At 46.7% G+C, this 27,356-nt stretch overlaps 1 protein-coding gene across 2 annotated transcripts in view; it reads left to right on the forward strand.

The window, feature by feature from the left end:
- The window catches only part of PIK3C3 (phosphatidylinositol 3-kinase catalytic subunit type 3), a 259,170-nt gene that overhangs the window by 40,007 nt on the left and 191,807 nt on the right, over nucleotides 1–27,356 (forward strand). For both annotated transcript variants that reach the window (XM_040336115.1, XM_040336125.1), the window contains one exon: nucleotides 5,490–5,585. In XM_040336115.1, coding sequence (XP_040192049.1) covers nucleotides 5,490–5,585 — 96 coding nt within the window. The remainder of the gene's footprint in view (nucleotides 1–5,489; nucleotides 5,586–27,356) is intronic.

Raw genomic sequence — 27,356 nt, forward strand, 5'->3', positions numbered from 1 at the left:
ATTTGATCCTCTTTCGGTGTAGCTCGCCGCGGCGAGGTACGTAATTTTTTTTTAAGCCGCTGCATTGGTTTTTGGGATATGAGTTTTATCGATCCCAGGAGTCAGTGGGCATCCTCCGCTGGTGGCATGAAACGCGGTCAACGAGCGTTTCGCCAAACAAGCATTTGCGAGTGTTGTCTCAAGCCTCTGCGGTGTGCAGTAGAGCTGCACGATTAATCGCAGAGAGAATCGCAATCTCGATTCTCCGCGGGATGACCCGCGATTCTTCTGTTTTACGGGCGGTTCCACGTAACCAGTGTGGAACGCAAATGGCGCCGATATTGGAACCAATGTCAGCAGCCTGCGCCGCTGGATGGGATGCCTGGGCTTCTCTTGCAGATCTGTACAACTGTAGTGTGTATCCATGCGCCACCCAGTTGTTGCCGGTGGTACTGCTTCTGATGTATTAATTTTTCTCGTAGTTCTGTACAACTGTGTGTATCCATGCGCCACCCAATGGTTGCTGACGGTACTGCTTCTGATGTATAAAAAAAGAGACCAGTGATATGTCTATAATGTTAAAGACCATATAACTCCTATGAAAAAAGTAGAATCAAAGTTTGGTTCTGCTTTTTTCATAGGAGTTATACGGTCTTTAACATTATAGACATATCACTGGTCTGTTTTTTATATATTCATATTTTCAGATAAATCACAGGCTTATTTATTTATTTTTGAGGGGGGGGGGGGGGTTCTGGCATTTAGTTTTTGAGAATCGTGAGAGAATCGTGATCTTTAGTCTAAGCAAAAGAATCGTGATTCTCATTTTGACCAGAATCGTGCAGCTTTAGTGTGCAGTACCACATTTGGCCAGAGGTGCGGGGACGCCGGAGCTGATCAGAGTTGTTCGGAAACACTCGGAATACTCCGTTCCTGAGCCTTTCCGAGGGTTTTTTAGTTCAGCCGAGCTGTCCCTGAGAATTTCCAAGGCTCTCTGGCACCCCCCACCTCTGGCCACATGTGGAATTGCATGCCATATAAGTCAATGCGAAACAAATAATTTTCGTTTCCATTGACTTCTATGGGGAAACACGCTTTGATATGCGAGTGCTTTGGATTACGAACATTCTCTTGAAACGGATTATGCCTGTAATCCGAGGTTCCACTGTATTTCCAAACAGGAAATGATGCAGTGCAAGGCAACAATGACTGCGCCACGCTTTGTAGTTTATGCGCATGATCGGGAGGTGCATGCTGGGTAGCCAGCAGCGGTGTATCCCAGAAGAAGATGCCACTGGCCTTCACATGCCCACACTAAAGATGGAAGCGTGCAACTAGGTTAGTTTAAAAAAAAAAAAATACCGTATTTGCCGTCGTATAAGGCGGCTCCCCGATTTTTGGGGGATATTTTTAAGTATAAAAGGTCATCTTATACGCTAGAAAATATGGTATCGAAAACCAACTTTAAATATCCATACAGTTTTTAATATTAAATTGAATACAAACATCACAGGGGCATTTTTTTTTTTTTTTTATCCAGCTGGAACTCCGCTTTAAGGTATTGATTATCTTTATGTTGTTTGTGACTTTTATAGTGTTATTGTTGTCCTCAGCACTTTACAATTAATTCCGGGCCAAAGACAGGTCAAATCTCAGTCGGTTCAGCAGGAACTGGCCGAGATGAGAACCATGTATGGGCAGGCTGAATGTACCCAAGTTGATCGATCGATTAACTTTGGTACAACAAGCCTGTCAGATGTTTGCTAGCGGCTTTTATAGTCGCTAGCAGTAATCACCCCCCATGGGGAGAATACAATGGCTCCATGGGAGGGATTCCCCCATCAACCGTGAGTGAGCGATTTTCTTTCCGGCCCCTTGCCAATGGACGTACCCTCCAATGTGCACAGTAATGTCTTGTGGTACGCTCCATTACAAAAATGTACATGCAACTTTTTTGTGCGTTGAATAGACTGTGCGAACACAATTCGTGTTAAAATGTATCAATCCCGTACCTACCAGTACAGTACCTAAAATTCTTCATAGGCAATGCTTTAAAAGCCTTTGCAGCTTACCGGTTTAAAGGTGAAATAGTTGTAAACAATAATAATTGTCCCCTCTATAGAGGAATATGCTTTGTTCATATTTCATGTCCGAGGTTTACAATCGCTTTAAATGAGCTCTGGCACTAGAATTATTGCTCTCCCTCTGACGTTCATGGTGTTACCTTACATACGTGGTGCAATCACCATTTACATACGCATGCCGGACCTTTGCAAGCGTTTGCATGCGAGCACAGGGGGGGAGGGGGGGCAATCCACCATGGATCACCGCAGAGGGCAAAACTTGTCAAATGAGCCCTTACTGGCAGCATCAGCAGGTGAAAATAAAAGTAAGCCTGAAAAAGAAAACGAATGCAGCCACCTCATCTAAGGATTGGTAAGCTGTGATATAGGAAATGTTTTTCGGTGGGGTTCTTGCTCTTGAGTCAGACGTTGACCTTCTAGCTGCAGAATTGGTGCGCATGCTCCTGTCAAGCGGTCCGTGAGTTGGAGGAAACGTGCGTCCTCCTCAGCCATGACTTTGGAGATTCCTTGTGTGAAGTGACCTCCTCTCTCTCTTAGCGGACATGTTCCTCACAAGATGCTCAGACCGGCTCTTGTGCTAATTAAAGTCTCCTTTATTGTGCATCTTTTATTAGGCAAGACATTTAAGAGCTTTCTTATAAAACCTTTATTGTAGCTCTTTCATAATGAGCCGTACAACACGAAATGTCACAGACTACATTTAGGGGGTAATGGGAAAAGTCTTTCCAAAGTTGCACTTTTAGCGGGGGCTGAAGGATGACGCCGCGTCAGGCCATTTAAATGGAAACCATCATATACAGTGGGGATCGAAAGTTTGGGCACCCCAGGTAAAAATTTATATTAATGTGCATAACGAAGCCAAGGAAAGATGGAAAAATCTCCAAAAGGCATCAGATTACAGATTAGACATTCTTATAATATGTCAAAAAAAGTTAAATTTTATTTCCATCATTTACACTTTCAAAATGACAGAAAACGAAAAAATGGCATCTGCAAAAGTTTGAGCACCCTGCAGAATTTATAGCATGCACTGCCCCCTTTGCAAAGCTGAGACCTGCCAGTGTCATGGATTGTTCTCAATCATCGTCTGGGAAGACCAAGTGATGTCAATCTCAAAGGTTTTAAATGCCCAGACTCATCTGACCTTGCCCCAACAATCAGCACCATGGGTTCTTCTAAGCAGTTGTCTAGAAAACTGAAAGTGAAAATAGTTGACGCTCACAAAGCTGGAGAAAGCTATAAGAAGATAGCAAAGCGTTTTCAGATGTCAATATCCTCTGTTCGGAATGTAATTAAGAAATGGCAGTCATCTGGAACAGTGGAAGCTAAAGCAAGATCTGGAAGACCAAGAAAAATATCAGACAAAGAGAAAAGCAATTCAAAACCCACGTTTGACTGCACGATCCCTCCAGAAAGATCTGGCAGACACTGGAGTTGTGGTACACTATTCCACTATTATGAGATACTTGCACAAATATGGGGCCGGATTCAGAAAGGTGATACGGCGGCGTATCTTCAGATACGCCGCCGTAATTTAAAATTTAAACATTGGTGTCATTGGGCTGCATGGTTGATTTTATTTTGCAATGAATTGTGCCCCTTCATTGGGCCTCATCTATGATGACATTGGGAGAAATTGTGCTCCATCATTGGTGTCATTGGGCCCCATCGGTAATTTCATTGGGAGATATTGTGCCCCGTAGTTGGTGTCATTGGGCCTCATCGTTGGTGTTATTGGGGCCTCGTTGTTGGTGTCATTGGGGCCTCGTTGTTGGTGTCATTGGGGCCTCGTTGTTGGTGTCATTGGGGCCTCGTTGTTGGTGTCATTGGGGCCTCGTTGTTGGTGTCATTGGGGCCTCGTTGTTGGTGTCATTGGGGCCTCGTTGTTGGTGTCATTGGGGCCTCGTTGTTGGTGTCATTGGGGCCTCGTTGTTGGTGTCATTGGGGCCTCGTTGTTGGTGTCATTGGGGCCTCGTCGTTGGTGTCATTGGGGCCTCGTCGTTGGTGTCATTGGGGCCTCGTCGTTGGTGTCATTGGGGCCTCGTCGTTGGTGTCATTGGGGCCTCGTCGTTGGTGTCATTGGGGCCTCGTCGTTGGTGTCATTGGGGCCTCGTCGTTGGTGTCATTGGGGCCTCGTCGTTGGTGTCATTGGGGCCTCGTCGTTGGTGTGATTGGTAGAAATTGTACCCATCCATGTCAACTGGTCCCATTGTTGGTGTCATTGAGAGAAATTGCGCCCCATCGTTGGTGTCATTGGGAGACATTTTGCCCCAACATTGGTGTCACTGGGAGACATTTTTCCCCATCATTGGTGTCATTGGGCCCCATCGTTGATGATGTTGGGAGGAATTCTGCCCCTTCATTAGTGTCAGTGGGGAGGAATTCTGCCCCATTGTTATCAATGGATTAAAAAAGTGCCCCAAGGGCCAGATAAAAGCAAGCATAGGGCCGCAGTATGGAAACCACTGCTCTAGCCCTTGCCTCCCCAGCCTGACTGTCCTTGGTCCATCACTTTCATTTATTGGGCTCCTGTTCTTTTAATCGGGCAGGCTTAGCATCTCATCTGGGCATTACCTGCCACCTGCCCAGTAATGCCCACTCCTCCTGTCTGACATACACCCATCAAGGCCCTTTAATATTTGCTTTACTCCTCCCAAGAGCCAGCCCACTGTTTGCACCATTACTGGGAGCTCTTGGGACTGGGAGGAGTACTGAGGCAGGGTGCTGTGATGTAATGTACAGCTCCCCGCTGAGCCCATAATGGCTTCCATTATCTGTTTAGAGAAGCACAGAGACCCAGGCATCACTGGATCCAAAATAATGCATGCAATAAAATCTGTTTTTATTTAAACATTTCATTAGTATGTTGACGGGGGCTGAGGAATAGGAGGAACCAGGAAGACAAAAATATAGGCAAAAATAGCAATCGCCATTTTATACTTTGCCGAAACAGGAAGGCTGGGAAGAACCCATCTGCGCATGCTCCATAATAGCAACGCCGAAGGATGGGGTGGACTAAAGTTCCGCTTTAAAGGGGTTGTAAACCTCTGTGTTTTTTCACCCCCAGCCCCCCTCCTCGTTTTACTTGGCTGAGTCCCGAATTTCCATGGTTGCGTCCACGCCGTCCTTCTCTCCACTGAGTCCCGGCTTTCATTGGATAGATTCGTTGTCATGCTGAAAGATGACGTTCCTCTTCATGTTGAGCTTTCTAGCAGAAGCCTGAAGGTTTTGTGCCAATATTGACTGGTATTTGGAACTGTTCATAATTCCCTCTACCTTAAGTGTTTTATAGGAGTCTACAAGCATTTTAAGCTAGGGATTATTTTCGGGGTAGGGCTTATATTGCAGCCCTCCTGGAAAATAACGCTAGGTCTTATTTTAGGGGAAACACGGTATTATTAATAATAATTTATTTTTTTCTTGCAGAGTGAAAAGCGTAGTTCCAACTTTATGTACCTGATGGTGGAATTTCCATGTGTGAAGAGTGCTGACAAGGAGTACGGGATTGTTTACTATGAGAAGGTACTTTATTTTTCTGTAGTAGCTATGCTGAATGAAATTAATTTGCAAACTGCTGTGACCTGTATCCAACCGAGCGTGACTTTAACAGATTCAAGTCCAAGCCAATTCTGACATTCCTCTCCCACATGTAAAAATCTGAATTTTTTTATTTATTTTTCCTAGAAAACTACTTAGAACCCACAAACATTATATATATTTTTAAGCAGAGGCCCCAGAAAATAAAATGGTGGGTGTTGCATATTTTTATGTCATATGATATTTGCGCAGTGATTTTTTTTTAAACACATGAATTTTAATGCAATAAAACACAATGGGGCAGATTCAGGTAGCTTTTATGGCGGCGTATCTCTCAATTTGAAATCTACGCCGGCGTATCGTTACTCCGATTCTCAAAGGCAGATACGCTTAAAAAATAGGCTTCCTACACCGACGTAACTTGAATGCGGCGGCGTATAATTGTGTGCAATATTACGTTGACCGCTAGGGGCGCTTCCGTTGTTTTCGGCGTAGAGTATGCAAATTACCTAGTTATGTCGATTCACGAACGTACGTGCGCCCGGCGGAAGTTTTTTACGTTGTTTGCGTAAGGCTTTTTCGGCGTAACGTTGCTCCTGCTATTAGGAGGTGCAGCCAATGTTAAGTATGGACGTCGTTCCCACTTCGAAATTTGATTTTTTTACGTTGTTTGCGTAAGTCGTTCGCGAATAGGGCTGGACGTAATTTACGTTCACGTCAAAACCAATACGTTGTTGCGGCGTACTTGAGAGCAATGCGCACTGGGATATGTACCCGTGGAAAAGCACCAAAACTATGGTACCTAAAAAAAAAAAAAAATTCCCATAGGCGATGATTTAAAGCCTTTAGTTATCAGTTTAGAGTTATGCCGCGTACACACGGTCGTTTTTCGGCATGAAAAAAAATGAAATTTTTAAAAACGTCATTTAAAATGATCGTGTGTGGGCTTCACATCGTTTTTCGGCTTCTGAAAATGTCGTTTTTCGGGTTGTAAAAAATGATCGTGTGTGGGCTAAAACGACGTAAAAAACCTGCGCATGCTCAGAAGCAAGTTATGAGACGGGAGCGCTCGTTCTGGTAAAACTACCATTCATAATGGAGTAAGCACATTCATCACGCTGAAACAGACAGAAAAGCGCGAATCATCTTTTACTAACAGGAAATCACCTAAAGCAGCCCAAAGGCGAATGGAACTTCCCCTTTATAGTGCCGTCGTACGTGTTGTACGTCACCGCGCTTTGCTAGATACTTTTTTAAAAACGATGGTGTGTGGGCAACATCGTTTTAATGATGAAGTTGGGAAAAACTTTGTTTTTTTTTCATGATGAAAAACAACCGTGTGTACGCGGCATTAGAGGAGCTCTGGTGCTAGAATTATTGATCTCGCTCTGATGTGTATGGAAATACCTTACATGTGATCACCGTTTACATATATGCGCGTGGGACTTGCGTGCACGTTTGCATTTATGCGTAAGCACAGGGGACGTGGCACTTAAAAATGTTGTATTTATTTTCATTTCCTTTTACATTATATCTTTAATTTTTTTTTTTGGGTGAACAGTGATGCTTGTGGCTCCGGATTGGCCCAGGCGGATGTGGTATGCCGACCTGTTAAAACTTCTGGCAAACGCACCATGGGCCCTGCCAGACTGACCAGATCCACTGTGCCAAGGCCAAGTGACCCTCCTGCTACTCAGTTGCTGGCTTTAATGGCATGACTATTAATGCCCAGGTTCTACTGTAAGGGACAGGAGCATATCTGAGTCTGTGAGTCCGATGATGCTCAAAGAAAGTCCACTTCCTGCAAGGTCTATCACCCAATGTGGAAGGCATACAAGAGACATACTCCCCAGTAGCTACATTGGACAGAATATCTCTTTTCTGAAGTAGGTTTTGGGCAACATTTTGCTCTTAGTGCTACAGATCATGGTAGCAGCAGCTAGTAGATTTTGAGGTCCCCCCATCACGTCATAGTCTCCTCATGATATCAGAGGTTCCCCCATCGCGTCATAGTCTCCTCATGACATCAGAGGTTCCCCCATCAGATCAGAGGTTCCCCCATCAGATCAGAGGTTCCCCCATCAGATCAGAGGTTCCCCCATCACATCAGATGTTCCCCCTTAATAGTCTCCTCATTATATTAGATGTTCCCCCATCACTTCATAGTCTCCTCATTATATCAGAGGTTCCCCCATCACGTCATAGTCTCCTCATGATATCGGAGGTTCCTCCATTACATCATAGTCTCCTCGTACTATCAGAGGTCCCCCCATCACATCAGATGTTCCCCCATCACATCATAGTCTCCTCATGATATCGGAGGTTCCCCATCACATCATAGTCTCCTTGCGATATCAGAGGTTCCCCCATCGAGTCATAGTCTCCTCATGATATCGGAGGTTCCCCATCACATCATAGTCTCCTCATGATATCGGAGGTTCCCTCATGACATCAGAGGTTCTCCCATCACATCATAGTCTCCTCATGATATCGGAGGTTCCCCCATCGCGTCATTGTCTCCTCATGATATCGGAGGTTCCCCCATCACACCATAGTCTCTTTGTGATATCAGAGGTCCCCCCATCACATCAGATGTTCCCCCATCACTTCATAGTCTCCCCATGACAGTAGAGGTTCCCCCATCACATCATAGTCTCCTCATGATATCATATGTTCCCCTATCACATCATAGTCTCCTCGTGATATCAGATGTTCCCCCATCGCGTCATAGTCTCCTCATGACATCAGAGGTTCCCCCATCAGATCAGAGGTTCCCCCATCAGATCAGAGGTTCCCCCATCACATCAAATGTTCCCCCATCACTTAATAGTCTCCTCATTATATCAGAGGTTCCCCCATCACATCAGATGTTCCCCCATCACTTAATAGTCTCCTCATTATATCAGAGGTTCCCCCATCACTTCATAGTCTCCTCATGACATCAGAGGTTCCCCCATTACATCATAGTCTCCTCATGATATCAGACATTCCCCCATCACATCGTAGTCTCCTCATGATATCGGAGGTTCCCCCATTACATCATAGTCTCCTCGTGACATCAGAGGTTCCCCCATCGAGTCATAGTCTCCTCATGATATCGGAGGTTCCCCATCATAGTCTCCTCATGATATCGGAGGTTCCCTCATGACATCAGAGGTTCTCCCATCACATCATAGTCTCCTCATGATATCGGAGGTTCCCCCATCACACCATAGTCTCTTTGTGATATCAGAGGTCCCCCCATCACTTCATAGTCTCCCCATGACAGTAGAGGTTCCCCCATCACATCATAGTCTCCCCATGATATCATATGTTCCCCTATCACTTCATAGTCTCCTCGTGATATCAGACGTTCCCCTATCACTTCATAGTCTCCTCATGATATCAGATGTTCCCCCATCGCGTCATAGTCTCCTCATCAGATCAGAGGTTCCCCCATCACATCAGATGTTCCCCCATCACTTAATAGTCTCCTCATTATATTAGATGTTCCCCCATCACTTCATAGTCTCCTCATTATATCAGAGGTTCCCCCATCACTTCATAGTCTCCTCATGATATCAGACATTCCCCCATCACATCGTAGTCTCCTCGTGATATCGGAGGTTCCCCCTTCACAAGATCGCATCGGTTGCTCCTGTACACCAGAGTCCCCCCATCAGATCAGAGGCCTGCCAGTCATGCACCCCCCCCCCCCCCCATTACTCTGGATCAGTGTTCTACATGGCCATGGTGTGGGCGAGATGGCCACCATAACGTAACCACAGCAGTAAATGACATGTGTGTCCTGGCCCTAGAGCGTCAGTGGTGGGTACGTTGCTGCCAACTCATGACACTGACCTAGAGAAAACTAGATCCTGTGCTCAGGACACCCCAGGGGAAATCGGACAGTACTTAGGTTGAGAAACTTTGTGTTGGCAAATTTTATATTGATTTCTTTTAATAATTCCAGCCCACTCTCTGACCTAGAACTGCTTTTTTTTTCAGATGAAGTTTTGCTCCGTAGCAATGATATAACTTTGGGCTCCTTTTTGTTAATATCTGGTTGTTGTCTGAATTTGAGAAAGTGCTGAAAGCTGGGAGTAAAATCTATTGCCGGCTGTTGGCAGCATCGGCTCTCTTCTCATTTAATACCGTCATGCCAGACAGAAATGTATTTCCCCCGGCTCTCTGGGGACATTGATAAGTGATAGCTTCTACATGTCTATGTGACTGCGATTGTGCTGCTCACCTTCCTAAACTTGGCACAAAAATGATGTGAATTTTTTTTTTACGGATGACTTTTCCTTTCAGAAAGTTGCAGTGTGCCATGCATACTCGGGGAGCGCAGAGTCTGAGTTATTATTCCAATGTTTGCAGGGAAGTAAAACTGTCACAGTCAGGGGAGATTCAATTGTAGGTTTACCTGGCATCGGTGCAAACTGGAGAGCGCAAGATCAGGTGCAGCTGTGTGTGGTAGCCAATCGGCTTCTAACTTCAGCTTAACTGCTTGCCAACCGCCCTACGTACATATACTGCGGGGCGGTGGCCCCTACAGGCAGGATCACTTACCTATATGTGATTCTGCACTTTCTGGTCTGCGGCACGCACGTGATTGCACACAGCAGGACCTGGTGTCTGCCGGGACCCGACGATCATTCCTGACATAGGCAGATCACCGTTCTGTCAGATGTGAAGACGGAGATCTTGCGTTTCTGCCAAGCACCACCGTGGGGAGGCTCCAAGACGGTAGGAAGGGGGCTGCTACAGCACATGTGAAAGGGTCCCACTGCGAGGACCATAAGGCTCGGTTTACACTGCTGCAACCCCAAAGTTGTGTGTCTTGCTTGCGATTTCCCTGCAACTTTTGTGATTTGACATTGTAGTCTATGGCACTCAAATCGCACCAAAGTCACAGCTAAATAGCGCAGGAACTTTTTTTTTGCGACTTTGTGTCGCAAGTTGAATGATAAGCCAAAGCATTGTGAACTGGGGCTTATAAAGGGCACCGGGATGAGTGAGAAGGGCCCTGAGCTTGCAGGAAAGGGCTCTGAAGGTTTGAGTTACCTTTTTCTGCTCCTGATCTAACCTAGCTCTTATGATCATGCAAATTTGGATTTGACATGCAAGATTTGTACTTTTTAAGTGAGTTATTGTAACATTTCTTTAATGAACTATTTGCCCATTGTTACACTTAGATGGTGCTTCCCTGTGTTTCTATACTGGGTTCACACAGGAGCGGTGCGGCAAACCGTATGTTATTTGGACAGGAAGCACATGCATTCCTGTTTAATTCACATGTAATCTTTTGCAGTGCGATTTGACCCCATTCATTTTGTATGGGTTCAAATCACACCGCAAAGGTATTGGTATATGGTATCGGTGAGTACTTGACCGGAAGTATCGGTACTCCTACACTCCAGTAAAAAAAAAAAATGGTATCAGTGTATCCTTAATTTTAATTTTTTTCTTCCTGTTGCCTGAGCTCCATGAGCCAGTCAAACAAGTTCATTAGCATATGAATAGGGAGACCTAAATTCTAAAAACAAATACATAGTAACTAGGGGTCGACTGATTATCGGAGCGGCTGATTATCGGGGGCCAATATTCACATTTTTCAAAGTATCGGTCAGAAATGTACAGATATTGCTTCAAGGGATTGTACCGGGATGATGCCTGGCATCACCCCAGTACCGTTCTTTAGAGCGGACGGTCAGCTTTCTTGTAATAACAATTATTGCAGCTAAGCAGCCGCTCGGCTGTCATTACAAGCAGCGAAAGGGGACTTCCCCTCCTTCCGCCGCTCAGCCTGAATCTCCTGTCCCACTGGGATACCCGAGTGACCAGCCCGTCATGTCTGCCTGCTGGCCGGGGACCCTAACAAAGCCGGAATCGGCTTTTATTGGGTCTCGGATGTAGTAACCCAGAAGCGATGTCATGACAACACTTACTGGAGTTTTAAAGGCGGCAGTTTTAAAAAATAGAAAGTATTTAAAAACGCAGATCTTGGCGTTTTTGAGTACTTTCAAGTGCAGAGGAGGGGTTTGGGGTCTTATGGACCCCCGATCCCTCTATAAAGAGTACCTGTCACTGCCTATTACTGTCACAAGGGATGTTTACATTCCTTGTGATAGCTCTAAAAGTGATAAAAAACAAAACAAAAAACTTTAAATGAACAGAATATCGACACCTGATATCGGCTTTTATCCTGAAAGGCAGCCAAAAAAATCTGTATCGGCCCTGAAAAACGATATTGGTCGACCCCTAATAGTAACCAAAATGCATCTTTAAAGCGTAGTTCCACTCAAAAATGGAACTTCCACTTTAAGGGAAGGTGACCCCCTGACATGCCACATTTGGCATTTTTTTGGGGGTGGAGCGGATACCCTCTTTTTAGAGGGTTCCAGCTCCCACTTCCTCCCGGGGCACCGTGGCTCCAGAAGGAAGTTCATCTCCCCCTCCCTCGGCAATCATCTGGGACACATCACAGATCCCAGATGATTGCTCGGCCAGTCACTGTGAGCAGCGGTGGCCCTCGCATGCGCAGTGCGTGCCCGGCTGTGAAGTCACAGCTGGGCACCCACAGTGACAATGCCGACACCGCGGAGAGTAGGGAGAGAAGCGTGGGGCTTCTTTCCCCCGCATTACTGGACCCTGGGACAGGTAAGTGTCTGATTATTAAAAGTCAGCAGCTGCAGTATTTGTAGCTGCTAACTTTTTTTAATATATATATATATTTTTTTTAGTAGGAACTCCGCTTTAAGTATATTTGCTATAACAAAAATTGCTAAAATAGCCATAGCAACCCAATGGGACCTTACAGAGATTCACCAAGTTGATGCTGGAAGATTACCCAGGCGCATTGATTGCAGGTGTGAACAGTATATAACACTAACTGCTGGTCCCCCTCCGATTGAATGTCTGAATGGTGAAGTATCTTCATTTAGGGCCTTCTGGAATATGTTAATACTGGCCTGAGAGCAGGGGTCAAGTCCTAGGGAAAAAAGTGTGGGAACTCCCACCCAAGATCCACTCCCCCACCAAAAAAAATAAAAAATTATACCCTCATATGCATAATTACTAAACCGCATGTTTTTTTTTTAAAGCAAGTTCTTTATAAACCCCCACGATAACTCGCGGCAGACCTCCGCAAAGTCTCCTGGGAACAATGACAAAAGCTCCCAGGAGACATTGCGGCATCGAGGAAGTGATGGAATACCCGCACACTACCCGATGAATCCATATACAGGAAGTGGCCAGTAACATAAAGGATTACTAAGGTTCGCCTGCCCCTGACAGTGACTCGAGCTGGGCATCGCCGCTTAGTGAAGGATTGGCTCGGGTGGCTCAGCTGCTCTCGGCTGCTCTAGTCCTACAAAGTGAACTGCGTTCCTGCTGTGAAAAAAGTGCAGGAACTCCGTTCCCACGCGTTCCCGCAGGACTTGAGCCCTGCCTGAGAGAAAATGTCCCGTCTGAACCCCAGCCTAGTCCTCCCTACATTGAGGTTATGTTATGTGCCCACTCTAGATGGAGTCTGGCTCACGGCTCTGCACACTTCTGTTATCAGCTTGCACTTGCGGTTCTCTATTGATCTACACAACATTACTCTGTAGAGAATTAGAGGACGGCTTTGTTCTCCTGCCAGAACAAGACAGATTTATTACTCTGAGCCCTGTGCTTTTTTCTGCCTATTTAATGTTAAAGGAAAACTGTCATAGGAGAAATCGGTAGGATGTCGTGGGCTGATCCCTTCTAAAATGAATAATACTGATCTGGCACCAAACCTTTCCAAGGCACTGATGTGGGAAAACTATCAAAAAGTTCTGGTATTCCTGACTGCATACTTTTCTCTCTGGGCCAGTGATTGACACTGTATATGTAAACCCGAACAATGAACTTACTTGCTCCATTTGGGTCTTATAAATAGACTACTGAAAGTGTTGTTTGTTATATCTGTGCAAAAATATCTGTTGATCGTGTCTAAAATTCAGAGCTGTCCTGTGCACACTTCTTGTGTCATCTCAAGGGATTTAATTAGGCCCAAAAGTTCTCATCTTGTAGTTCCAGAATGCTTAGTGTTTGTTATAAAGACTAGCAAAGTGGGTGAGTCTGAGTTTGTAATAGACTTTTTCCCTGGTCCAATTCCAGGATACACGTTCAATTCTGCCGCTGAGCCAAATTAAATGATGATGTAAGAGCATGCATGTAAAATAAATCACACTGCTTTAGTGTCCATCATCAACTCCCACTGAGCTTTATTCCGGTCACTGCCCCTTATATAAACAACATGACATAAGCAAACGTCGCCACATATGGGTGCATCTGATTGGCTCATTCATATGGTCTTTCTCTTGTTACATCTGTTCCTGGCCACGAGGCAAGCATTCCAGAGCTTTCAGTCGCCATTACTTTTCACGGTGAGAGGGGTAGAAAGGAGTGGGTCACGAAGTAGGAGTGAATTGACATTGGTTTTTCATCTATATATATCTTGGTCAAGAAAAATACCACGGTCTTGTCACAAGAATGCTGAAATACACACACACACACACACACACACACATTATATATATATATATATATATATATATATATATATATATATATATATATATAATCACAACATGAAAGAGAAAATAACAGTATTTGAGTGGTTAAAAGAGAGGGATAATCATAGACACAATCGTTATTTTATCAACTCCATCACAAGTTGTTTACCAAAAGACAACTGGGCAGGGCTGACACTGCTTATTCCACAAGTATTCTGTGTGTTGTCAGCTCACAAAAGGACTTAAAATGGTTCTAAAGGCAGAAGTTTTTTTTTTTTTTTTACCTTAATGCATTTTCTGCATTAAGGTAAAAACTTTCTGCATGTAGCTTCCCCCACCCTTCCCTTATACTTGCCTAAGCCCGATCTCGATCCAGTGCGGTGCACAAGAGCAGCGGATCGCTCAGCTCTCTCATTCCTAATTGGCTTAGAGACACTAGAGGGAGCTATTGGCAATCACAGTCAGTGATAAGGGAGCGAGGGGGGGGGGGGGGGGGATGAATGGACATACAGAGTGGGGCTCAGGAGCGAGCTTGCACCCAGAGCAACTGGTTTGTACCCGAGAAGGGTAGGATCTTGAATGAAAATGCTACAATCCCATCTGCCACCATGGCAGAGGGACTCAAACATCTCAATTAAAGGGGAGGTTCACCCTAAAACTACTTTTCTAGTATTACAATGTCCCGACACATTACAATACAATTATGCCTATTTTTTATTTTTTTAATGCTGTACATACCTCAGTACAGCTAATTCACCCGCGGCTTCCGGGTTGCGAATCCCGCGAGAGTGGGCGTTCCCAACTTGCTGGTGATTGACGTGAAGACCAAAAACGAGCTCCCCCCCCCCCGTCGCGTAAGCTGCGTCACGATTGCCGTAAGGAGCCGAACGGCGGGCGCAGTATAGCGCCGACTCGCCGTTCGGCTTCTTTCGGCAATCGTGACGCAGCTTATGCGACGGGGGGAGCTCGTTTTTGGTCATCACGTCAATCACCAGCAAGTTGGGAACGCCCACTCTCGCGGGATTCACAACCCGGAAGCCGGGTGAATTAGCTGTACCGAGGTATGTACAGCATAAAAATAAAAAAAATAGGTCTAATTGTATTGTAATGTGTCGGGACATTGTAATACTAGAAAGTAGTTTTAGGGCGAACCTCCACTTTAAGCATAAGTGTGCTGACGTTCCCACACTTGTAGGCCATTGATACCTTCTCCTGTTACCGATGGTCCATAATTCAGACCCGGGATGGAAGAATAGTGTGTAGGAACCTGAGCACGTGTAGTCCATTGATACTTTCTCCAGCCCTATAACTGAAACTCCATACCTCAGACCTGGAACTTGTTGTCCATTGATACTTTCTCCAGCCCTATAACTGAAACTCCATACCTCAGACCTGGAATGGAAGAATAGTGTGCAGGAACCAGAGCACTTGTTGTCCATTGATACCTTCTCCAGCTCTATAACTGATGGTCCGTAATTCAGACCCGGGATGGAAGAACAGTGTGCAGGAACCTGAGCACTTGTAGTCCATTGATACCTTCTCTAGCCCTATAACTGAAGCTCCATACCTCAGACCTGGGATGGAAGAATAGTGTGCAGGAACCAGAGCACTTGTTGTCCATTAATGCCTTCTCCAGCCCTATAACTGATGGTCCGTAATTCAGACCCGGAATGGAAGAGTAGTGTGTAGGAACCTGAGCACTTGTAGTCCATTGATACTCCAGCGTTGTAACTGAAGGTCCATGCCTTAGACCTGGAATGGAAGAACAGTGTGCAGGAACCAGAGCACTTGTAGTCCATTGATACCTTCTCCAGCCCCGTAACCGAAGGTCCCATACCTCAGACCCGAGATGGAAGAATAGTGTGCAGGAACCTGAGCACTTGCAGTCCATTGATACTTTCTCCAGCCCCGTTACCAAAGGTCCCATACCTCAGACCTGGAATGGTTTGCAGAAGCCTGAATACCTTTGGGATGAATTAGAGTGGAGACTGTGAGCCAGGCCGCCTTCTTGTCCAACATCAGTACCTGACCTCACAAATGCGCTTCTGGAAGAATGGTCAAACATTCCCATAGACACCCTCCTAAACCTTGTGGACAGCCTTCCCAGAAGAGTTGAAGCCGTTATAGCTGCAAAGGGTGGGCCAACTCAATATTGAATCCTACGGACTAAGACTGGGATGCCATTGAAGTTCATGTGCATGTAAAGGCAGGCGTCCCAATACTTTTGGTAATATAGTGTATATCTTAAAAAAAATTATAAAAATGTGCTCAGTTTGAATGTTCTGTGTGGATGGAATGAAATCCTCCACGCTGTAGAAATGGGTGTATTACGGGTTAGAAATCGGTGTCCCGTATAACATCCCATATCGGGTCTATGTAACCTGGTCGGGATGATATTTGCGTAATGTAGCTGCTTTTAAATAACAATTTCCTAAACTATTTCCTGCCCGCGCCAATAATCATCCGCCGCTCTGATGGGATTTTTTTTTTTTGCAATCACGGTAGAAAGATCACCCATCCAATCTATACCAGTGAATTGCGGAGTGTCCCTTGTCACCTGCCAGCGATGACATGCCTCGAACGGGAAGATTACTTGTCATTCATGACTAGATAAATGTCTCTGCGCCAGCTGCGCGCAGACAACTTGTTAAAGCAAATTGCTTCTCTTCTCTCTTGGATTAAAGCGAAACCTTTATATTCCCCATCCGTGTGGACATAGCAGGGCCTTCATAATCTGCTCCCAACACTCTCCTCCTTCCCCCAATGCACACAGCCTGGCTACAGAATACATGGTTTCTGATCCAATCCCTCATTTCCATTTCAGACCACTCGCTTTGGTTGGTGACATATGCAGGGGGGCAGAGAGGCATGACTGCCACACAAAGGGCAAAGGTGGCTTTTGATGTCCAGGGTATGGTCAACAGCCTTACCTCCACTTCTCAATGCTGTGTGAATCAAGATGGCAGCAACCAGTAGAGCAGGGCTCGACAAATCCCGGTCGCCAGGTCGCCATGGCGACTAGAAATAGCGTATTTTTTTTTTTTTTTGTGAAGTCCCCAGCTCTTCCTTGTGTGAGCTGGTGCCATCTGGTGGTGGCCGTTGGTATTACAAGTTAAGCGTTACAAGTTAAACAACAATTCATTTTTCACTATTTTCATTACCATCTTCTTCCCTCTAATTAGAACCCCCAAACATTATATATATTTTTTTATCCTAAAACCCTAGAGAATAAAATGGCGATCGTTGCAATACTTTCTGTCACGCCGTATTTGCGCAGCAGTGTTACAAGCGCACTTTTTTGGGAAAAAATTACACTTTTTTAAATTAAAAAATAAGACAACAGTAAAGTTATCCCCATTTTTTTTTTTTATATTATGAAAGATAATGTTACGCCAAGTAAATTGATACCCAACATGTCACGCTTCAAAATTGCGTCCACTCGTGGAATGCCGACAAACTTTTACCCTTTAAAATCTTCATAGGCGACGTTTAAAAAAATCTACAGGTTGCATGTTTTGAGTTACAGAGGAGGTCTAGGGCTAGAATTATTGCTCTCGCTCTACCAATCGCGGCGATACCTCACATGTGTGGTTTGAACACCGTTTGCATATGCGGGCGCTGCTCACATATGTGTTCGCTTCTGCCCGCAAGCTCGTCGGGACGGGGCGCGTTTTATGGCTCCTAACTTTTTTAGCTGGCTCCTAGATTCCAAGCAAATTTGTTAAACCCTGCAGTAGAGAAATAAGTGAGTCTCATCTTCCCTTGCTACCGTCGCCCAGCTCTGATCCCCCTCCTAGAGTCCTAGCAGTGACCCAGTAGCTTGGCTCTCCTTGCCTCCCTCCCAAGAGTTACTCATTGGCTCACCCCTCTGCTCCCCTCTCCTAGCGGAGACTCAGGAGCTTTGCTTACCTTGCTCCTCCCAACTAGCATTAAGGTTGCTTTCACACTGAAAGTGCCCAGGCGTCGCCAGTAAAACGCCGCTATTTTTAGCGGCGCTTTACTGCGTTTTTGCGGTGCTTTTCGTCCGCTGGCGGAGAGCTTTTAACCCCCACTAGCAGCCGAAAAAGGGTTAAAATCGCTAAAAGCTACAGTGGCGGTTCGGCGGCGCTGCCCATTGATTTCGATAATCGGGTGCTTTAGGAGCGGTGAGTTCACCACTCCAAAGAAGCTGCTGGCAGGACTTTTTCTGACGCCCTGTCAGCGCGCACCGCTTTCACACTGGAGTGAACGGAGCCGCTGTTTCAGGGCGCTTTGCAGGCGCTATTTTTAGTGCTATAGCGCCTGCAAAGCGCCTCAGTGTGAAAGGGGTCTAGCTCTCCTCCCAGCAGTGGCCCAACCGCTCTAATTCCCTTCCCCAGCAGTGATTTAGCACCTTCCCCAACCCCCCACCCCCCCTTTGGGACCCCCACAGAAGTAAAAACTTTGCCCCCCCCCCCCGCCAGCAGTGACTCGGTAGACTTAAAGCAGAGTTTCCATAAAAAAAAAAAAAAAAAAAAAATTCATTATTGTGCTCATTAGACCTAAAAAAGGAAAAAAAAAATGTTTTACTCACCTGTTGCGAATGCCTGTTGCTATGCGGTCCCACGAAATCTGCCTTCGGAATCACCTAGGATTCTGACATCATCTCCCTCGGCTCCTCAGCATGCTAATGCTCCTGGGAAATGTGTGTCATCATTTCCCAGGATACCGTGCGCTACCACTAGGGCTAGAAACGAGACCAGACGCGATTATTTTAAGATTTCGGCGCCATTTTTATTATTGGAAGAGCCCCGTGTATTCTTTCCCCGTGTATTATTCTGTAGACTTCATCCGGCTTTTTTATAAGCTTCTTCATCGCCATCACAACGGCGTGCACTTCCGCCGCACGTTGTGATGGCAACCCGAGTCCTTCACGGCGCTGCGCTGCTATTATAATGCGCATGCACGAGAATGGGGCGTGACGGGCTAGAAACGAGACCAGACGCGATTATTTTAAGATTTCGGCGCCATTTTTATTATTGGAAGAGCCCCGTGTATTCTTTCCCCGTGTATTATTCTGTAGACTTCATCCGGCTTTTTTATAAGCTTCTTCATCGCCATCACAACGGCGTGCACTTCCGCCGCACGTTGTGATGGCAACCCGAGTCCTTCACGGCGCTGCGCTGCTATTATAATGCGCATGCACGAGAATGGGGCGTGACGGGCTAGAAACGAGACCAGACGCGATTATTTTAAGATTTCGGCGCCATTTTTATTATTGGAAGAGCCCCGTGTATTCTTTCCCCGTGTATTATTCTGTAGACTTCATCCGGCTTTTTTATAAGCTTCTTCATCGCCATCACAACGGCGTGCACTTCCGCCGCACGTTGTGATGGCAACCCGAGTCCTTCACGGCGCTGCGCTGCTATTATAATGCGCATGCACGAGAATGGGGCGTGACGGGCGGTCCATGATGACTAGGCGTCATCGACTTCCAGTAAGTAACTGCTTGTGGGCTTCACAATGCCCACAAGCAAGATGAGAACCTTCAGGAACGATTTTTAAAAAGTATCATTTGAGAAAAAGTCTGCGGAGTGGTGGCGGCGGATTTGGAAGTAGTAGGTGTACTTACTTTTACCATGAAAACGTACCATGAAAGGAGATCATGTTAAAAATTGCTCAGTGTGGTTGGAACCCCACTTTAAGCAGAGTTCCACCCACAAATTGAACTTCTGCTTTAAGTGACGCTGACCCCCTGACATGCCACATTTGGCATGTCATTTTTGTGGAGGGAGGGGGGGGAGTGGATACCCTCTTTTTAGAGGCATCCAGCTCCCACTTTCTCCCAGGGCTCCGCGGCACTGAAAGCAAGTTCACGGTGCCACAGCCGGGCGCCCACCATAGTGATGCTGGCGCCGTGGAGGGGAGCTGGGCTTCGTACGCCCGCATCGCTGGACCGTAGGACAGGCGAGTGTACGATTTTTAAAAGTCAGCAGCTCCACTTTTTGTAGCTGCTGATTTTTATTTATTTTGGCTTTAAGGCCCCCAGGGCACTTACTTTGTCCAGGGATCCAGCAGTGTCGTCAACCAAGCCCATTCTTGCATTGGCTCTCAGGTGCTGGCGCTGCCATCTTGACTAAGGGAAACCGGCAACGGAGTACGGAAGTCAGCTGATAGAGCATGCTGAAAGCTGAGACTGGGGGGGGGGGTATATATGAAGGGGTGCTGTGGCTGCACGGAGAGGTGCAGGATCTGTAAGGTGAGTTCTGGCAGAGGCGTTGTCGTCCTCTCTGCTGCTGAGTGCTGAGACACAATGAGGGTTCCCCAGCTGCAGGAGAGGTGCAAGGGCCACATCAAATGATCCAGTGGGGTGGATTTGGCCCGCGGGTTTTGTGTGATGTTAGGAATGTCCCTGTAGGGAGCAATCTGGAGCAGCATACAGCTGATTTCCATCTCCTACAACCCTGACTAATAATGGAACAGAGACAGTAAAATGTATGCCAACTTCCCACAAGATGGCAGCGTACCAACGTACTGGATGTCCAGCGATGCCGTTTAGAAGTGTCTGCTGCGTCATTTTGAATTTTGATGTAATTGCTGCCATTTCTCTGCCTTATTTATAAAAAAGGGCCACAAATTTACTAGTTTCAGGAAGGGGGATGGTTCAAAGTGGACTTTCCTGTAACCTTCCATTTCCTGACATGTGATAATAGCAAAGTTCCACCTTTTATAATGTAAATGCCGTCCCTGAGCTTCAGTCTTTGCCTAGGCTGAGATGAAGCCATCAGTGTCTACAGGCAGGTGGAAGCATTTCTTCCTCCTTCTCCTCTCCTTCAGGGCAGGATCACAGCAGGAATCCTATAGGGATGCGCTGGGTGTTCCTGTGCAATTCGCATGTGGTGCAGGGTGTGTGATTTGAGCCCATTCATTTCGAATTGGTTGAATCGCACTGGAGCGTACTAGTGCATGCACTGCTTTAAAAAAAAAAACACTCTGGCCCGAATTCACAGACATCGGCGCATTTTTAGGCGGGCGTAGCGCATCTCATATGCGCTACGCCGACGTACAGTAGAGAGCCAAGCACCGAATTCACAATGCAAATGCTCCCAACGTTGCGCCGGCGTGCCTTAAATTTGTCGACGTAAGCCCGCCTAATTCAAAGTAGGTGGAAGGTGGGCGTGATCCATTTAAATGAAGCGTGACCCCATGCAAATGATGGGCTGAACAAACGGTGCATGCGCCGTCCCGTGGATGCATCCCAGTGCACATGCTAAGAAACACGTCGGAAATACTCCTTAAGATACGTCGAATCGCTGCCTACGACGTGAACGTAACCTACGCCCATCCCTATTCACGTACTACTATGTAAACGACGTAAAATTCTGCGGCTCTTCCCTGGTTTATACCTTAACATGACTTACCCCTGCTTAACTTTACGCCGGACGTACGACTTACGTAAACCGCGTATATGAATGCGCCGGGCGCAAGTACATTTGTGAATCAGCGTATCTCCCTCATTTGCATATTCAATTCGTAAATCAATGGAAGCGCCCCTTGCGGCCAGTGTAAATATGCGCCCACGATACGACGGCGTAGGAAACTTACGTCGGTCGGAGGAAGCCTATTTTCAGGCGTATCTAGTTCTGTGGGCACGGCGCACAGATACGACGGCGCACATTTACACTTACGCGGCGTATCTCGAGATATGTCGGTGTAAGTGCTACGTGAATCCGGGCCTCTGTGTTTAGGGTATCATTAACTTCAAGGGTAATGCCTTGTACACACGATCGGTTTTCCCGGCGGTGAAAACCAAGGGGAAAACCGGGAACCGGCTCGGTAGCTTTTCCCCCACTACACACGGCCGGCTTTCCTGGCAGGAAAACTGCCATGGGAGCTCTGGTCGGGAAACCCGGCCGTGTGTATGCTCCACCGCAGACTTTCCCCATAGAAAAACTGCCGGCTTAAAAAACGCAGGAAAAAAGAAAACATGTTCTCATTTTTCCCGGTGGTTTTCCTGTCGGGGGAAAACTGCGATGGAGCATACACACGGTCAGTTTTCCCGGCCAAAAGCTCACGTGGCAGTTTTCCCGACAGGAAAACTGGTCGTGTGTACGTGGCATTACACCACTTTCTTGGGGGGGGGGGGGGGGGGGAAATGGCAAACAAAGAAAAAATAATATAGCGTAAACAATTGCGACACAAGTCATATTGTAATTGAATGTTATTAACCACTTAAGGACCCCCAAACATTATAAATTTTTTTTTCTAACACCCTAGAGAATAAAATGGCGGTTGTTGCAATACTTCTGTCACACCGTATTTGCACAGCGGTCTCGCAAGCGCACTTCTTTTTGGAAGAAATATACTTTTTTTTTATATAAAAAAAATAAGACAACAGTAAAGTTAGCACAATTTTTTATTTTTTTTTATATTGTGAAAGATAATGTTACGCCGATTTAAATTGATACCCAACATGTCACGCTTCAAAATTGCGCCGCTCGTGGAATGGCGACAAACTTTTACCCTTAAAAATCTCCATAGGTGACGTTTAAAATATTCTACAGGTTGCATGTTTTGAGATACAGAGGAGGTCTAGGGCAAGAATTATTGCTCTTGCTGTACCGATTGTGGGGATACCTCACATGTGTGGTTTGAACACTGTTTTCATATGCGGGCGCTACTCACGTATGCGTTCGCTTCTGCGTGCGGGACGGGGCGCGTTGACATTTTTATTTTTTACACTGTTCTTTTAAAAAAAAAAAAAAATGTGTCACTTGTATTCCTATTACAAGGAATGTAAACATCCCTTATAATAGAACAAAGCATGACAGGTCCTCTTAAAGGATCTATGCATTAAGGTGAAAAAACATCTGATGATGCCGGTGATCTGACATGCTGGTTCCAGCTATCGTGGAAGTTCCAGCGCATGCGCGAACTGATGCGCTGAGATGGTTCCAGCCATCGGGAAAGTTCCTTCAAGCACTGCGCAGGTGCAAACTTGCTGACGGAAATCCCCGAACGGCGGCCGGCATCCAGGGCGACGTGGATAGTGAGGTAAGTGGCCAGTCGGCCTCACGTCCTCGCTGCGCTCGGACGGCTCGCTTCGCTCGCTCGGCCTCCTGGCTCTTTTTTTAACATCCTCCAATCCACGGGGATGTTAAAGAATGAGCCTGGATGCCGGGCGAGGTTTAGGGATTTCCGTCGGGAAGTTTGCGCCTGCGCAGTCAGTGGAGGAACTTCCCCCATAGGGGAACATTCAGGACAAGTCACCGGAAATTGGCTTGGGCAGGAAGGTGCGTAAGTGCCCGGTATGGAAGTGGTTAAAGGAAAATATAAATACATTTCTTCACCTATTTTTGACACTTCCATCATCTCGCCATTTGTCTCCGGTGTACGCTGTCATTATGCGGGGTTTATCTGATGTGCGTTGTCACACGCCAGGCTCTCATTACTTCCCTCCCATAAATCTCCGATATAATGGAATACCCTGCCGCGTTCTCGCTGATTAGGGAGCAGCGTCACACAGTCACTAATCATGGGCACTGGGGCATGAATGGCTTTCTGCCGCGAGCCGCGCCGCACAGCTTATTAATGACCACACGCAGGTGGTAATGCCTTTTTTATTTTTCTTGTTATTAATGGGGAATTGTACTTTAATGGGTAAAAAGGAAAGTGTAAAGTGAAAGAGATTCACGCTGATCCACTTTAAAGAAGCTTTCCCGAGGGGGGCGACGTTTAGAGGGAATGTAGTAATGCTTTTCATACATAAGTCCCGTCTTTATTTATTACAAAACGCCATTCGTTGTTCATAATAAGATGAAGTTTAATCTGCTTATTTTTTGTCTTCACTGGGGTAGATTCAGGTACATTTGCGCTTTTTTTGCGGAGGCGCAGGGCAAAGTTTTTGCCCTGCGCCCCGCAAATTTACTGCGCTGCCCTTGATTCACGGAGCAGTAGCTCCGTAAATTGCGTGGGCGCGCCGGCAAAATGCGTAAGCGCGCGCAATTTAAATGATCCCGTAGGGGGCGGGAATCATTTAAATTAGGCGCGGTACCGCGCCGATCGTAGAGCGCATGCTCCGTCGGGAAACTTTCCCGACGTGCATTGCGGCAAATGACGTCGCAAGGACGTCATTTGCTTAAAAGTGAACGTGAATGGCGTCCAGCGCCATTCACGAATCACTTACGCAAACTACGTAAATTAGAAATCTCGCGACGCGGGAACGACGGGTATACGTAACATTGGCTGCCCCTGCTAATAGCAGGGGCAGCCTTACGCGAAAACCGCCGTACGGAAACGACGTAAACTGCGTACGCAAGGCTCGCGTAACGTTGTGAATCGGCGTTAGTATGCAATTTGCATACTATATGCTGAGCACAACGGGAACGCCACCTAGCGGCCATCGCAAGAATGCAGCCTGAGATATGCGGGCATAAGAGCCTTATGCCGCGCATATCTTAGGCTGCAGTCGGCGTAACGAGGTTCCTGAATCGGGAGCATTCGTTACGCCGGGGCAAGTAAGCAATTGCGCTGCGTAACTATGGTTACACAGGCGCAATTGCTTCTTGAATCCAGGCCACTGGTTCCTTCTTTGTTCCTTCTTTGCTTTGTTAATGCAAATTTTTATATAATACCTCGTTTTAGACCCGGTAATGTCATCACTGGATCTCTGGGCTTCTCGATGCATATTGCAGTCGGGTCTTGGCTGGTGGGAGGGGCCAGCAGGGTGCTGTACATAACTTCTTGAAAATACTGCGCCCAGACTTGGTACTCCTCTCAAGAGCCCTCAACCCTGATGCAGTCAGTGGGCTGGCTCTTGGGTGGAGTTATGCCAAAAAAAAAAGGGCATTTTTAAATTTGCATAACTCCTCCCAAGGGCCAGCCCACTGACTGCATCAAGGTTGAGGGCTCTTGAGCAGTGGGCGGCTGGTGCTCAATTTTTTTTTTTTTTGGGGGCACTGAAAAAAAAAAAAACATCAAGCGCCGCCGCTGTGCCCCATCAATTGCCGCCGCTGTGCCCCATCAATTGCCGCCGCTGTGCCCCATCAATTGCCGCCGCTGTGCCCCATCAATTGCCGCCGCTGTGCCCCATCAATTGCCGCCACTGCGCCCCATCAATTGCCGCCACTGCGCCCCATCAATTGCCGCCACTGCGCCCCATCAATTGCCGCCACTGCGCCCCATCAATTGCCGCCACTGCGCCCCATCAATTCCCACCACTGCGCCCCATCAATTGCCGCCACTGTGTCCATCAATTGTCGCCACGGTGCCTCAAATGCAGCTACTGTACCCATCAATTGCTGCCAGTGTGCCCCATCAATTGCCACCACTGTGCCCCATCAATTGCCACCACTGTGCCCCATCAATTGCCACCACTGTGCCCCATCAATTGCCGCCACTGTGCCCCATCATTTGCCGCCACTGTGCCCCATCATTTGCCGCCACTGTGCCTCATCATTTGCCGCCACTGTGCCCCATTAATTGCTGCCACTGTGCCCATCAATTTTCGCCACGGTGCCATCAAACGCAGCTACTGTACCCATCAATTGCTGCCAGTGTGCCCATCAATTGCCACTATTGTGCCCCCATCAAATGCTGCCAGTGTGCATCGCCCGGCACTTATTTGTCTCGCAGCGCGTCAGCGGCGGTGTCCTGCACGCTCCTCGCTGTCTTCTCCCGTCCTCTCTATCAGGCGTCCAATCGCAGCGCCTGACGTTTCAGCCAATCAGGTGACGCGTAACAGACCCAAGCAAATTCCTTTTCTTTGCTAACACAACGATGTGTGAACAGCAAGCGCTGTAATTCAGGTACCCGGCGGACACCTGAATAGGGGGTGTCAGCGGCGACCATAGATGGATTCATGCAGTGCATAAATCTATTTATGGTGATGGAGTGGTGCCAGGAGAGAGGGGCACAATGCCCATGCACCCCTTATGGACGCACAGCCACTGCTCTTGAGGAGTACCATTCTGGAGGAGTGGTAATTCCAAGGCAGATTGTATTTGCATGCAGACTGTCCTAAGTAATGCTCAAGTGTGATTGAAAGAACGAAAATCCACTGAATGAAAGGGGCAGGAAGGGGACAACTACAAGTCCCATCATGCCTCTACCTTTGTGAGTTTGTAACTGTTAGCCTTGCAGTGCCTCATGGGACTTGTATTTTGACAACACCTGGAGGGCTGCAGTTTGATACGTGTGTGTGTGTTTTTTTTTTTTTTTTTTAAAGCCCGGTGGTGTGAACACATTTAAAATAACTTCACCTGGCGCAAAAAAAAGTGCACCCCAAAAAGTGAGACACAAAAAGTGCACATGGTGTACATATGGCCCTCCTTCGACCACAGACCAAGTACTAGGTGGGGCTCCCCCAAAGGGAGACCTCTTGAGAGAGGGCGAACCAGACCACCCCTCGCAAGACGTTAAGAGCAGGCCTAAGGATCTACACCCTACTCATCAAACGTAAAACAGATAGGTAGATTCAGAAAGAGTTAGGCCGGCTTATCTACAGATAAGCGGACCTAACTCTGAATCTGCACCGACCTATGTTTAAGTGTATTCTCTAACAGAGATACACCTAAACATATCTAAGATACGACGGCTTGCGCCGTCCTATCTTAGATTGCAATGTTTCTGATGGCCGCTAGATGGCACTTCCATTGCGGCCGGCGTAGATTATGTAAATGAGGGGATACGCCGATTCACAAACGTACGCCAGGCCGACGCAGTACTTTTACGCCGTTTACGTAAGAGATAGAGCTAGGCTCTAGTGGAATAGTAATGTTAAGTATGGCCGCCGTTCCCGCCGCGAAATTCTAAATTTTTACGTCGTTTGCGTAAGTCGTCCGCGAATCGGGATTTACGTAGTTTACGTCCACGTCAAAATCAATAGGCCCGTACGGCGTACTTAGCCGCAATGCGCACTGGGAAATGTAGTCGCCCGGCGCATGCGCAGTGGCAAAAAACTTCAAACACGTGAGGTCAAGCCTCATTACCATGATACACGCCCCCCTCCAAGTCATTTGAATTAGGCGCCCTTACGCCCGCTCGTTTGAGGCTACGCCGCCGTAGATTAGCAGGTAAGTAAATTGAGAATCACTACTAGCCTAGCTAATTTACGGCGGTGTAGCCTAAACAGGCTAGGCCGTCCTAAAGTTATTCCAATGTACCTGAATCTACCTAAAAGTGTACAAACCCAACAACCCAAAACATAAAAATACATAGGGGGTTGATTTATGAAAAGACAAATCCACTGTACACTACAAGTGCACTTGGAAGT

The sequence above is a fragment of the Rana temporaria genome, chromosome 1 (assembly GCF_905171775.1).
Source record: "Rana temporaria chromosome 1, aRanTem1.1, whole genome shotgun sequence".
NCBI classification, from domain to species: Eukaryota; Metazoa; Chordata; class Amphibia; order Anura; family Ranidae; genus Rana; species Rana temporaria.